The following is a 13,846-nucleotide window of genomic DNA, read 5'->3' on the forward strand; positions in this document are numbered from 1 at the left end:
AGAAGACCAGCCATTCTACCAAACATCGCATCTTTATTATCAAACAGCTCAAAATTGTCACAAACATGAACAGGAACAAGAACTAGAGACACAAATCAATCAAGTCTCTTTTTCAAAACGGTAAAACAGCATAAATATCAAAACAAAAACAAAAAATATCTCTGGACAAACAAAAAAAGCCCTGAGTTATTGTTAACGACACGTTAGTGGAAGCCGTTTCTTTGCAGCAGCAATGAATAGGAGCCTATGGAGATTACACGCTTACTGATCCTAGGGTTGATACCCTCACAAAAACATGCAGTAATCCTGGTCTCAATAATACCTCCCCCTGGCCAGCCGGGGCGCTTGATGGAGGGGAAAGGAACTGGTTCCTTCCACGCGCTACGTCCATCCCGGGGAAATCGCCCCTGTCAGGTGAAAAGAAACAACTTGGACTACTCATGTATTGAAGGAAGCATGAGGTCAGTCCGTTGTCTCCCCAGGCGCGGCAGAGGGAGAGCAGAGCCCGGGATTACATAGGCAATTGGCACTGGGTGAAAATGGGTTGCAAAATCCTGGGATAAAAAGTATTTAAAAAAAGTGTTAATGTAATATATTATATCAATGAAATCTCTCTCCCTTCTCATATCTCCCCTCCTCTCCTCCTCTCCTCCCCATCTCTGCCCTCAGCTGAGGAGCAGGCCCAGCGTCAGAAGGAGGTGGTGGGTCTCCTCCAGAGAGATCTCCTGCTGCCTTACTCCCACCTCCTGCTGCTCTCCTCCTCCTCCTCCTCCCGCTCGGACCTCCTCCCCGCCTCCTGCCTGGTGCTGGGTCACTCCTCCAGCAGCACCACCTGGTTCCTGTTCTCTGACACTCAGTCCATCACGGACACCACGGCTCTGCTGTCCGCACAGCTCACTGTAAGAACACCACATACCAGTGGTTCTCAACCTGTGGGTCGGGACCCCCATGGGGGTCCCCAAATTATTTTGGGGGGTCCCCAGATGATTAAGTTAATGTGCCTTGTTGTTTTCTCACTCAACAGAAAGACAAAAAAAACAACAACAACACAAAGTTCATGTGTATAGAGGGTATCTGAACATTTCTAACGTGGCAATTTAAGGACCTTTAAGACTGTATGTATGAAAAATCAAACATTGGCCAAATTGTCAAATATTAGAGGCAGAAATTGTGAAAATAGCCGATCTAGCATGTAGATCTGCTATTTTCACAATAGAACCAACCGTGTTAAACAAAATGTAATGCCTCAACTCTTAGTGCTCGTCAGGGTGGGGGGGTCCCCAGTTAAAATATGGTTATTTTGGGTGTCACGGCCTGAAAAGGTTGAGAACCACTGCCACACACCACCGCCTGCTGTCTGCACCGGCTCACTGTAAGAAAGAACACATGCTTTCACATCAGTTCCCGTACACGTGCTTTCACATTAGTTGCTGTAATAATAATAACTTGTAATCCCTAAATATGTATGATAAAGTATGACAATAATGTATGTATGAGTATTTTCTTAAAGGACAACTTTGGCTTTTTACAACAAGGGTTCATATTTTAGATTGTAATGAGAGAAAAGAAAAGGTGTTAAAATGTTTTCATTTACTTCGCTCTATCGTTCTAGTACGTATAGCGATTTTGATTTCAGTGGGTCGGGGCATGCGTACAAGTTGCTAAATACGTATTTTTAGACACAATAAGCCGGCGATTTCATTATTACTATTTACAGTAACACTACTAGCCCCCATAAGTCACATCTGCCCATGAAAGATTGCAGTGCATCTGGGGAATGGGATTATTGTGTTTAAAAAGACATATTTAGCCACTTGTACGCATGCCCCCACCCACTTTAATTTATTTTAACACTTATCTTTTCTTTTCTCTAAATACAATCTAAAATATGGACACTTGTTGTAAAATACCAAAGTTGTCCTTTAAAAGGATCCCTGGCTAATAAGCAAAAAAATGTGTTGCTGTTGAGTAGAAACTTTAATCATACAAGTGTGCCACACAAAAGTAGTGAAAATAGCATATCTATAAGCTCATAAAAGGAACAGTTTTGGACATGCAGTAGAAGATGTCCACGTGACAGCAATGATTTATACATGTATGTAGTCACTAAGTCGAAGGCGTTTCATAACAGACTCATGTTCCATGTTCTTCTTCCCTCAGCTCCCCTCAGAGCCCCAACCGACACCCCCCCCACCTCTCCTCCGCCCGCTCCTCACCTCCTGGGAGGTGGAGGAGAACCAGGCTCCCCAGGGTGGCTACCCAGCCTTCCTCCTCTCCTCCTCCTCCTCTGCCTCAGAGCCCTCCTCCCTCCTGTCGGAGCTCCTCACCCAGGCGGCCCCCGGGGAGGGGGAGGAGACGCCGGGCGCCCCCGCGCTGCTCTTCCTCACCCAGCGCCACCTGCTGGTGATGAAGGTGGACTTCGCGTGGCTGGCGGAGAGGCAGAGGAGGAGCGGGGCGGAGGAGGAGGAGGTGGGGGTGGACTCCTCGCGCTGCAGGGTGCTGCGTGTTCCCCTGGGCTCCGTGGCCCTGTACCCTACACACCCCTCGCCCCCTGCACTCCAGCACAGGTATTCTTTAAACCACTTTTAACACATGGGCTGCTAAGGTTTATAACATTTATAGCTGTTGCAGCTGCCACCATTGACTTACGCTTTGTTTTGACGTGCCCCGCAAGCTTCGTGCGTGTGCACGTGCGTGTCCAGAGAAGATTGAGGAGGATAATCCATTTGTTTACAAACGCTCGCGAAACTAAAATCCAAAAATCGCATCCATTTCTTATTTTAAACATGTACAAGTTACAGCGAGCAGGGTGGCCATACCACTACCATTTCTAAACTAAATACTATTTATTAACTGAGAACCAATGTCAATACTATCAACAATCTTCAATCAATAGTAATTATGTATTCAAGCTATTCAAAATGGATAGAATCATGATTTATTTTTTAACATAAATGTGGAAAATGGCAAACAAAAAAAGTTTTTTTGTTTTGTTTTGCCAATTGTTTAATCAAGCAACAATTTCGCGGACCCCCTGCACCTCCGCGTACCCCCTGTTGAAGACCTCTGGCTTAAACAATGATTTAATCGCAGATTGCCACATTTGTCCTTATTTCGGAGGCTTGGGGTAAAAGTAATCAGAGTAAATGTAATCTTAGTATTAGTATTGTCATTTCAATATTCTTTACAATTTACACAATGTGTACAGTAGGTCTTTTATTGCTATTGTTGATTGTTATCATTTATTAGTCATTGCTTGACACATCTAATGTTTTATATAGACTATACAAGTCAGTCTAACCAGTGTGGCTGGTTCTACAGACAGGGATATCCATATATGGGCATAAAGGGGATTGTATGTGGCCGATGAGGCCTCCATATGTGGGCATTCCCATATGAAGTTCTGTTAGGGGAACCACACTAACAGAATCTGTTTGATTCCCATATATGGAGATCCCTGTCTGTAGAAACAGCCACACTGGTTACACTGACATGTATATATAGTCTATAGGTTAGACTGACATGTATATATATATATATATATATATATATATATATATATATATATATATATATTGGCATTCACAGATATGGGCATAATATTGATGACACCAGGGATCTCCATATATGGGCATAAAGGGATTATGTTAGTGTGGTTCCCCTGACATCACAGTGATGATGTCAGGTCAGCCTCCATATATGGGCAGGACATCAGGGATCTCTATATATGGGCAGGTCAGCCTCCATATATGGGCAGATCAGCTATAGACATTGAGGTGTTAACAGAATCGCGGATGTACTGACAGGATGTGCCGGTTCTGATACTAAACTGTAACCTATGGTCGAAATATTAATTGCGACCGTAAGGTCGCAGTTTAGTTGCGACCGTAAGGTCGCAGTTTAGTATGAAAACCTCCACCGGCCGTCCGTCGGTCACACGTGCGGTCGACCGCACGTCACACGTGCGGTCGACGTGTGATGAGGTCACGATGAGTCATCTATGCCCAAATATAGATTTCTAGGTCAGATGGCCCATAGAGTTTGTGATGTCAAACCTAGCAACCCAATATAAACAAACCTGATGTCAGACCTGAAGTATCCTTTTATACCCATATATGGAGATACAGAGATCTCCATATATGGGCATATTAGAAAGCCCATATATGGGCATATACGGATGACATCAGGGATATCCATATATGGGCATAAAAGGGACAAGGGCTTACAGTTAAGAGATCTCCATATATGGGCATATCAGAAAGCCCATATATGTTCATATACTGATGACATCAGGAATATCCATATATGGGCATAAAAGGGACAAGGACTTACAGTTAAGAGATCTCCATATATGGGCATAAAGGGACAAGGACTGTTACAGTAGATATAGAGATGTCCATATATGGGCATAAATGAACAAGGACTGACAAACACTGAGATCTCCATATAACCTATGGGAATATAAGGGACGAGGACTGTCAGCTTGTAGACCTATTTTCTAAATATTGTTGTACATTAAAAACTTGAAATGGGTCGTTCTGCATAGTACTTGGGATTTGTTGATGTAAATGTTCACATAGAGTGTAATAATTGGTAAAACAAACTTTTGGCCTATTTGTGGAGATAAGCGACCAACGGTCGCTTATCTCCCGATTAGGGAGTCTTACTGGTATGAAAACCTCCACCGGCCGTCCGTCGGTCACACGTGCGGTCGACCGCACGTCACACGTGCGGTCGACGTGTGATGAGGTCACGATGAGTCATCTATGCCCAAATATAGATTTCTAGGTCAGATGGCCCATAGAGTTTGTGATGTCAAACCTAGCAACCCAATATAAACAAACCTGATGTCAGACCTGAAGTATCCTTTTATACCCATATATGGAGATACAGAGATCTCCATATATGGGCATATTAGAAAGCCCATATATGGGCATATACGGATGACATCAGGGATATCCATATATGGGCATAAAAGGGACAAGGGCTTACAGTTAAGAGATCTCCATATATGGGCATATCAGAAAGCCCATATATGTTCATATACTGATGACATCAGGAATATCCATATATGGGCATAAAAGGGACAAGGACTTACAGTTAAGAGATCTCCATATATGGGCATAAAGGGACAAGGACTGTTACAGTAGATATAGAGATGTCCATATATGGGCATAAATGAACAAGGACTGACAAACACTGAGATCTCCATATAACCTATGGGAATATAAGGGACGAGGACTGTCAGCTTGTAGACCTATTTTCTAAATATTGTTGTACATTAAAAACTTGAAATGGGTCGTTCTGCATAGTACTTGGGATTTGTTGATGTAAATGTTCACATAGAGTGTAATAATTGGTAAAACAAACTTTTGGCCTATTTGTGGAGATAAGCGACCAACGGTCGCTTATCTCCCGATTAGGGAGTCTTACTGGTAGTATACTTGGCTCTACCAATACTAGAAATGAAATTCTAGATCAATTGTAAACTTGGTTGCTAGGTTTATTTAATAGGCGGTTGGAAACTGTAAAAGGAGTGGTTGCTAGGGTAAAACTGGATGTTGCTATGGTAAAATATGTGGTTAAAAAGGTAAACCTGTTGTTGCTGAGGTGCAGTTGGCAACTGTTAAACAGGGTGGCTGCTTTACAATTGGCGATTGTTATGGTAAAACATTGGTTGCTATGGTCTAATAGGCCGTTGCTATGGTAAAAATAGGCGGTTGCTATGAAAAAAAAATAGGCGGTTGTTATGATAAAAATAGGTGGTTGCTATGATAAACCAGTGGTTGATGGCAGACGGTTGCTAAGGTAAACAACCTGCTGACATGACGTCAGATTACATAGTAATACGTCCAGGTTTGTTGACATTAGGTTGCCACGGTTACGCTTGTCTGATTTAGTGCCGGTTGTCATACCATTGCTGTTTAGTCAGAATACATAGAGACAAAGTCTGACATCATGGACACCATATTTGGGCATGGCTGATCTGGAACTCCATTTATGGATATGTGTGATTCATGGTGACATCACTGTGAGGTGGACAGACTATAAAAGGATGGCACTGTCAGGGAGATGCCATATTCTCATTGTGTAGAACAACTGCTCTTCACACAGCAGTCTGAAGATCAGTTCCTGTGTTCTGTCTGTCTGGATGTGTTGACTGATCCCATCTCCACTCCATGTGGACACAGCTACTGCAACACCTGCATCACGCATTCACCCCTTGTGAATAACATGTGTGTTTGTGACACGTGTCACAAACACGACAGACCTCTGGAGCTGTTCTGTAAGACTGACCACATGTGTGTTTGTCAGTGCTGCACTGAGTCAGACCACAAGTCACATCAGATTGTATCTCTGGAAGAGGCTTGTGAAGGAAAGAAGGCTGAGCTTGGAAAGACAGAGGCTGAAGTTCAGCAGATGATCCAGGAGAGACGAGTGAAGATTCAGGAGGTCCAACACTCAGTAGAGGTCACCAAGAAAGACGCAGACAGAGAGATAGCAGACAGTGTGCAGATCTTCACTGCTCTGATCAGCTGTATTGAGAATTTGAGAAGCAGAACACAACAGAGAAACAGGCTGGTTGCTTCATTAAAGAGCTACAAAAGGAAATCACAGAGTTAGAGAAGAGAAGCTCTGAGCTGACGAAGCTCTCACACACTGAAGACCACCTCCACCTCCTCCAGAACTTCACATCCATCAACACCCCTCCGCCCATCAAGGACTGGACAAAGGTCAACGTCCACTCGCCTTCATATGTGGGGACTGTGAGGACAGCTGTGGCTCAGCTGGAGAAAACACTCAGTCAAGCAATTAAGACGCTGTGTGATGCTGAGCTGAGGAGGATCCAGCAATATGCAGTGGATGTAACTCTGGACCCTGGCACAGCACATCGCTATCTTACCGTGTCTGAGGATGGGGATACATAGGGCCTACTTATGCACCAGGAGAGCGCGCCTTGTAATTTATATCAGGCTGATGGTGACATCACCAAGAATGCTGGTCCCTCATAGGCTGTTGATGGTGATGATGACGTCATCACCCAGTTGATGACGTTACTCTGTCTTTTTCAAGGGTTTTCCATTGGATGACGTCACTCTATGTGTTTTCCATAGGGTTTTCCCAATGGATGACGTCAGCGCAGACAGACGGACATACTGTAGACCTGCCTCATTTACAAGTTGATATCACTCTCGATTTAAAGTTCTATTGGGTTCCCACACTTGTTGATATTCTAAGTGTAGCAAAAGTGAAAACTAAGCGGTGCCATAGCATTGTTCCGAAGGTTCATTGGTCCGAAGGTTCATTAGTCTGAATTTGTTAAGAATACTATGCCTAACTCTAACCCTAACCTTAGTAATCCTAACTAAATTCGGACTAATGAACCTTCGGACTTATGAGCAGTTCCCAACTAAGCAGCTTAAAAAAAAAAGTAATAATAATAATAATAATAATAATACATCTTAAAATAAATGCGAGAAATCTCTGTGGGTATGTGCCTCTCTGTGAGTATGTGCCCTCGACCCGACCCGACTCATTCTGACATCACTTCTGTGCAAATAGACGATTCTTCCACACTTTCACTTAGCACTCTAGGTCAAGTATGCAGGGCTGATATCCGCTAGGCAATACCCGTACAACGGGTATGATGGGTATTGCCTAACAACTGGAGGGGCATCATTCCCCACGGGTGGCAAAGCAAGCAGGCTGCGTATTCTTGCTCAAGATGGATTAACAAACAAAAAGTGTCACTTTCTCATAGGACATAGACAGAGAGATACAGAGATCTCCATATACGGTCATAAAAGGGTCACAGACAGAAAGACACAGAAATCTCCATATATGGGCATAAAATGAGCGCCGACAGACAGATACAGATATCTCCATATATGGACATTAATGGACACAGGCAAACAGATGGTCAAAACGGGTCCTATGACAACAGGTATAACGGGGTTTGCATTAAAGGGTGGGTATTCATTCCCTATTTACATCGTTCCCGAGTAGGCCGGTCCCCGACTAGACACTCGGCCGCCCGAAGGGCATCACGTACGCCACGAGTCAGCTGACTCATGGGCACAAAAGGGACACAGTCAGAGGCATACAGAGCTCTCCATAGTGGGCATAAAGGGACACAGACAGACAGATACAGAGATCTCCATATACGGGCATAAAAGGGACACAGACAGACAGATACAGAGATCTCCATATATGGGCATAAAATGGACGCAGACAGACAGAAATCTCCATATATTGGCATAAATGGACACAGGCAAACAGATGGTCAAAACAGGTCCTATGACAACAGGTATACGTATAATGGGGTTTGCATTAAAGGGTGGGGCATTCATTCACTATTTACATCGTTCCCGAGTAGGCCGGTCACCGACTAGACACTCTAGCCGCCCTTTTATTATATATAACTAGAAAGATGCAATTAGAAATTGCGAGACGGTTTGCTGACGGTTGCTGACTATATTCTACAGTAAGCTAACTGTCATGTGAAGCTCGACCAGTCGATTCCCACTCCGATTGATTCACTACTGATTCCCACTCCTATTGATTCCCTATCCCTGACATTTCCAATGGTAGCGGAAATGTTACCCTAGTAATAAATAAAGTATCCCCAGAAAAGTTATTCTAGAGGTCTATAAAGTTTCCCATAGGACTATAATGTGTTGCCCTGTTGGGCAACCACACTAATAAAAAATAATTTTGAAGTGTCTACTCACGTTTGACACGAACATGCCATGTCAAAGTTATGGAAAATAAATAAATAAATGGGCAAAATTGAACTCGGTGATCGCAAAAGGCAACAACATCGTTGCCCTTTGCGACACTGATATACCGCGCATGGTCATGCCGCGATAACGAAGCGACACGCTGCGCAGTGCTAGCAGCAGGCCAAGACGGCGAGCAGCAGCAGCAGGCCGACGACCACCACCCAGTAGACCTCCCAGGTAAGGTGAAGCCACAGGCCGTGAGCCAGGCCTTGAACCGCCTCCTTCATGCTGAGGTCCCACAGGCCCCGCACAGCGCGCGCCAAGCGCAGCTTGCACAGCGCCAGGAAGACGGGCACCTGGGCGTCGGGGCTGGCCTTGCCGGCCTGTGTGTAGAAGTGCTCCGCCAGGCGCGCGTCCCGCTTGAGGCCCAGGCCTTTCTCGTGCATGTATCCCAGGTTGAACAGGGCCTGGGCACTGCGCTCCGCCGCTACCCTGTAGTGCAGCACCGCCGCCTCGTAGTCCACTTTGGTCCCGTGGAGGCCGTAGAAGTGGTGGTCCCCCACTTTCAGCCCGGCCACGCTGTAGCCCTGAGCGGCAGCTCTGGTCCAGTGGAGCAAAGCCTTGCGGTAGGCTGCGTTCTCGGCGAAGATCCTCCTCCCGCCTCCTCCCTTCCGCTCCAGGATGAAGGCCACGTTGCTCTGGGCCACCTCGTAGCCCTGCTCGGCCAGCAGCAGGTAGCGCACCAGCGCCGCGTCCGCCTCGCCCTCCTTGAAGCTGCCGTAGGCGGCGGAGAGGCGCTCGGCCCAGCGGCCGTGCTCGCACACGTCCTTGAAGAGCCCGGCGGCCAGGGGGCAGTCGCGCACCACGCCGGCGCCCACGGCGTGCATGCTGGCCAGGTGGTAGAGGGCCAGGGCGTGGCCGGTGCGCGACGCCAGCAGGAAGAGCTTGAGGGCCCGCGCGTAGTCCTGCTTAACGCCGACGCCGTGGAAGTACATGCTGCCCAGCTGGAGGTGCCCGTCCACCCAGCCTTGCTCCGCCGCACTCAGGAAGTACTTGAGGGCCAGCTCGTGGTTCACGGGCACGCCCCTGCCCTGGAGGTAGGCCATGCCCAACCCGCTCTGGCCCGCCGGGCTGCCCAGCTCCGAGGCCTTCCTGAAGTAGCGCAGGGCCGTGGCGTTGTCCTGGGGGATCGACTCGCTGCCCTCGGCGTACATCTTGCCCAGGCAGGCCATGGCGTGCGTGTTCCCCGCACTCGCCGCCAGGCTGAAGTAGTGGTACGCCCTCCGGTGGTCGCGCCGCAGGCCGTGCGCTCCGTGCAGGTGCAGCTGTCCCAGGCCCACCTGGGCGTGGACGTCCCCCCCGTCGGCCAGGAACTGGTAGTACTGGAGGAGGTTCTCGTCCAGCGTCCCGCCCTCCTGCTCGTCCAGGAGCCGGACCTTGTGTGCCGCGCCCCCGCCCGCCAGCGACATGGCGTCGGCCACCTGGCCGGCCACCAGCCCGTAGTGTTCCAGGGCCGCCTCGCAGCTCGGGGCGACCCCCCAGCCACCCCAGTACCTGTAGCCCAAGTTCATGTGGGCCACGGGGTCTCCGCCCTGCGCCCCATAGGTGTAGTACACCATGGCCTTGGCCTGGCTGGCGTTCACCCCCAGCCCCGCGGCATGCAGGAAGCCCAGCGCCGTCAGGGCCTCAGGGGAGCCCTCTGCGCCCAGCCTCTCGAACAGCTCCTTGGCCTTGCGGAAGTCCTGGCTCACGTGCTCTCCAAACAGCAGCGAGTAGGCCGCCTTCTCCGTGGCCTTGCGGTGGCCTCCGTCCGCCAGTCTCAGCAGCTGCTCGTACAGCTCCCTCTTCTGGCTCTTGGTGGCGGTGGCGGCTTCGAGCGCGTGGAGCACGTCTTGGTACCGCTCCTCCGCCTCCTCCGTCCGGTGCCTCAGCTCAGCCTCCTCCTCTGTCTCGCAGAAGCCCCATTTCTCCTCGCGGCCGTAGTCGTAGGCGGTGGCGCACCACAGCCGCCGCCGTGGCCCGCCGTCGTCGCCCTCCTCGCTCCCTTCGGCGGTGCAGTCGTGGTACTCCTTCCCCCGGAACAGGAAGGGGAAGATACAGCACTCTCCGTGGGCCGTGCCGCCGTTCACAACGGGAACCTCTTTATGCTCCCTCTCTTCAGAGGGAGGAGTTGGGACGGGAAAACCCTCCTTCTCCGGCCCGCCGTCTGTGTGCCCTCCTCCCCTTAACCCTGTGTTCAGCCCGGCAGGACGGGGAACCCCTCTGGCGGAGGTCAGCCTGGCCCCTGCTACGATCCTCGAGCCGCCCGGGACGACGGCCTCCTCAGAGTCTGTCCGGCGGTACGACTTCAACTCTGGGATTGTGTCGTCGACTCCGTTCTTCTCTTCAGCGGTTATTCCTTGTGCAAGTATTATCAGCAGAATTGCCACAAAAGGAATTACCTTCATGGTTCTTATAGACCCTGTACAGCCCATTGTGGCGGTGATTGGTATATCGCCTCCGGGAAACACCCAGTTCTACTCTCATCCGCTGAAAGGCTTACCTACTGCCCATCACACGCTTGTCCAGTTAAATGAATGCCGTATTCAAAATGGTGCCTGAGCAACCGGGGAAAAAAAACATCTGTAATTAATTGTGATGACGTCAACGCTAGTGTGGTCACTCTCGTACTAGATCATGCCCCAATCAGGATATGACCATATGCACATATATGGCCGTTATGCCCATATGAATCGGTGGTTCAGAACAACTGGATCTCCATAAATGTCTGGTGGTTGTGCACTACCTCGTGTCCTCTGTGATTGAGTGGTGAGTTGATCAGTCGATCGGTCATGACAGCGCACTTACGAGGCATATGTGAGCTTGTAGATCGGCTATTTTCTCATTGTTTACCTCTTTCTTACAGTACAACTTACAGTACAAGTTGACAATTTGGCCAATTTAGTATTAACTAGAGGTTTGTGCCCACTTCGCCCGTTTTACAGTAAGTGAAACTTGACCAATCATGGAAATTGGCCCATTAATAGTCTGGTTGGCCAAAATGTCACTAATCCAGCAATCCTCAAGTTTATCGGACATATGCCTGTTTATGTCCATCTATGCCCATCTTGCAAATGCTCTGTTACGGGCATAGACGGCCCCTCTCGTGGCCCTCATACATGCCCCCGATGTTATGACATGCACCATAATCTAGGGCAGTTTGAGTACCACTGCCCTAGAGGTTCTAATGTCTGGATATCTGTCCCTGTTGACATTTCCCTCCTTGCTTCCTGAGGTATGTCTGGAACAGCCATCCCTGTTGAACACAGTCACACACAGACATACAGTACATAGTATTGGCCATAGTGATTGATTGATTGATTGATTGATTGATTGATTGATTGATTGATTGAAGACTTTATTAGAAGTTTGCATACTGTAGGAAAAGGTACAGTTTCATGACGGTACAGTTCACTGGTACAAGGTCTACTAATAGGAGATCCTAGAAAAGACTAAGCCTATTTCCATAGGAAACCATTGAAGAATATCATATAACATTGAAATACAGATGGATAGAACACAGTACTATGCAGTAGATATAATCAGGAAAAAAAGGGAAAACGTAAAAAAAAAACAATTAAAGAAAAAGTAAAATAAAAACATACAGTAGGTAAATACAAAAAAGGGTCAGGGGGAGGGTAGGGCTGGGCTATGTTTGTTTTTACCAGTTGCGAACGGCTGCTACCTGTAAGTGGTTTTTCAGGGCGATTTTAATGGATGCTAGTGATCCACACTCCTTTAAGGCCTTCGGTAAGGCGTTCCACATTTTTGTGGTATAGTATGGCCTATATGTCCTACTTGAGTACTTGGGGACCGGGACCACAGTGGATGATATTTGAAAAGAAATGAAAACCGCAATATTTGAAAACTGCCTATTCTACACAGGTCTCTAAATTGTATATAGTTGTGTTGTGGTCTACAGTAATGATGTTGTGTGCAGGCTGGACCACGTGCTGGAAGTGTTGCTGGGTCAGTGGAGGCTGCTGCTGGTGTTCCCTCTGGCCCAGGATAGACTGCTGTTCCTGGATCAGCTGAAGGAGAGAAGAGACGCTCTGTCTGGGTTGAAGACCCTGGTCCTCCCCAGGACCACTAGACCTGCTCTGAAGCCAGGTATTAAAGACCGCAGAAAACCTCTCAACATTCAGGGACTAGACAACCAGGTGTTAGACTAGGTGTTTGACCAGTCTTTTGTACAGGTACATAAGAGTAAAATTAGTTTTTGGCATCCTTCAGACAATGCAGTGGTATATCAAAATAACTGAAAACAATATAATGACAGCAAACGACATCTAAAAATAATAATAATAATCTAAAAGGGGTAATAATAATAATAAGATGTAGAAAGATGAAAAAAGAGAGTGCAAAAGGCAAAAGAGCAACGAGAAAAGAAAAGAGCATCCTCAAATGTACATGTGAATTAGGTTTGGCATATTCTATACGCCAACAGCATATTTTTTTTCAGTAGTTGCTACTGTACCACAAGCATAATTTGATAGGGTTTTTGGGCCCCCCCTAGTGGCGAGAATAAAAAAAAATGTAATTGGCCTAAATAAAAATATACGCCCAATGCGCCCATATCTACATAAATTCATTCTAGGATATTATATGTATATAGTAATTTCCAATATATTAGGGGTAATCATTGTAGTTTGCGCTTAAATCGTGCAAAGACAACAGACCCGGGCCCCTTTGATTAGGGCCCCCTTGATCCGAAAACCCATGGGGAATAAGGTCTAATTTCGCCACTGTACTGTACTGTACTTTTTTTTTTGTAAACATCAGCGCCCGCCCACACCCTAGGTGGGGTTGGCAAAAGGGTCTTTCTGTGTGGTGTTTGCATGTTCTCCTGGTGTCTCCTAGGGTAGATACCCTCACAAAAACATGCAGTAATCCTTGTATCTATAATGCCACCTCCTGGCCAGCCGGGGCGCCTGATGGAGCGGAAATGAACTGGTTGGAAAAACAAGGAAAAGAAGCGGCCTGCTCACTCCTCATACACTGAAGGAAGCATGAGCTCAGTTCGGGGCCCTCCCCACACCTCCCTCCCCAGGCGTGGCAGAGGGAGAGCAGAGCCCAGGAATGCA

At 47.5% G+C, this 13,846-nt stretch overlaps 1 protein-coding gene across 1 annotated transcript in view; it reads left to right on the plus strand.

The window, feature by feature from the left end:
- The window catches only part of nisch (nischarin), a 54,924-nt gene that overhangs the window by 29,716 nt on the left and 11,362 nt on the right, over window positions 1-13,846 (plus strand). The window contains exons 18-23 of the mRNA XM_080728024.1: window positions 670-899; window positions 2,161-2,567; window positions 6,192-6,286; window positions 8,892-10,618; window positions 10,713-11,062; window positions 12,685-12,922. Of these exons, the coding sequence (XP_080584150.1) occupies window positions 670-899; window positions 2,161-2,567; window positions 6,192-6,286; window positions 8,892-10,618; window positions 10,713-11,062; window positions 12,685-12,922 (3,047 nt within the window). The remainder of the gene's footprint in view (window positions 1-669; window positions 900-2,160; window positions 2,568-6,191; window positions 6,287-8,891; window positions 10,619-10,712; window positions 11,063-12,684; window positions 12,923-13,846) is intronic.

The sequence above is a fragment of the Nannobrachium achirus genome (genome assembly GCF_963921795.1).
Source record: "Nannobrachium achirus genome assembly, chromosome: 6".
NCBI classification, from domain to species: domain Eukaryota; kingdom Metazoa; phylum Chordata; class Actinopteri; order Myctophiformes; family Myctophidae; genus Nannobrachium; species Nannobrachium achirus.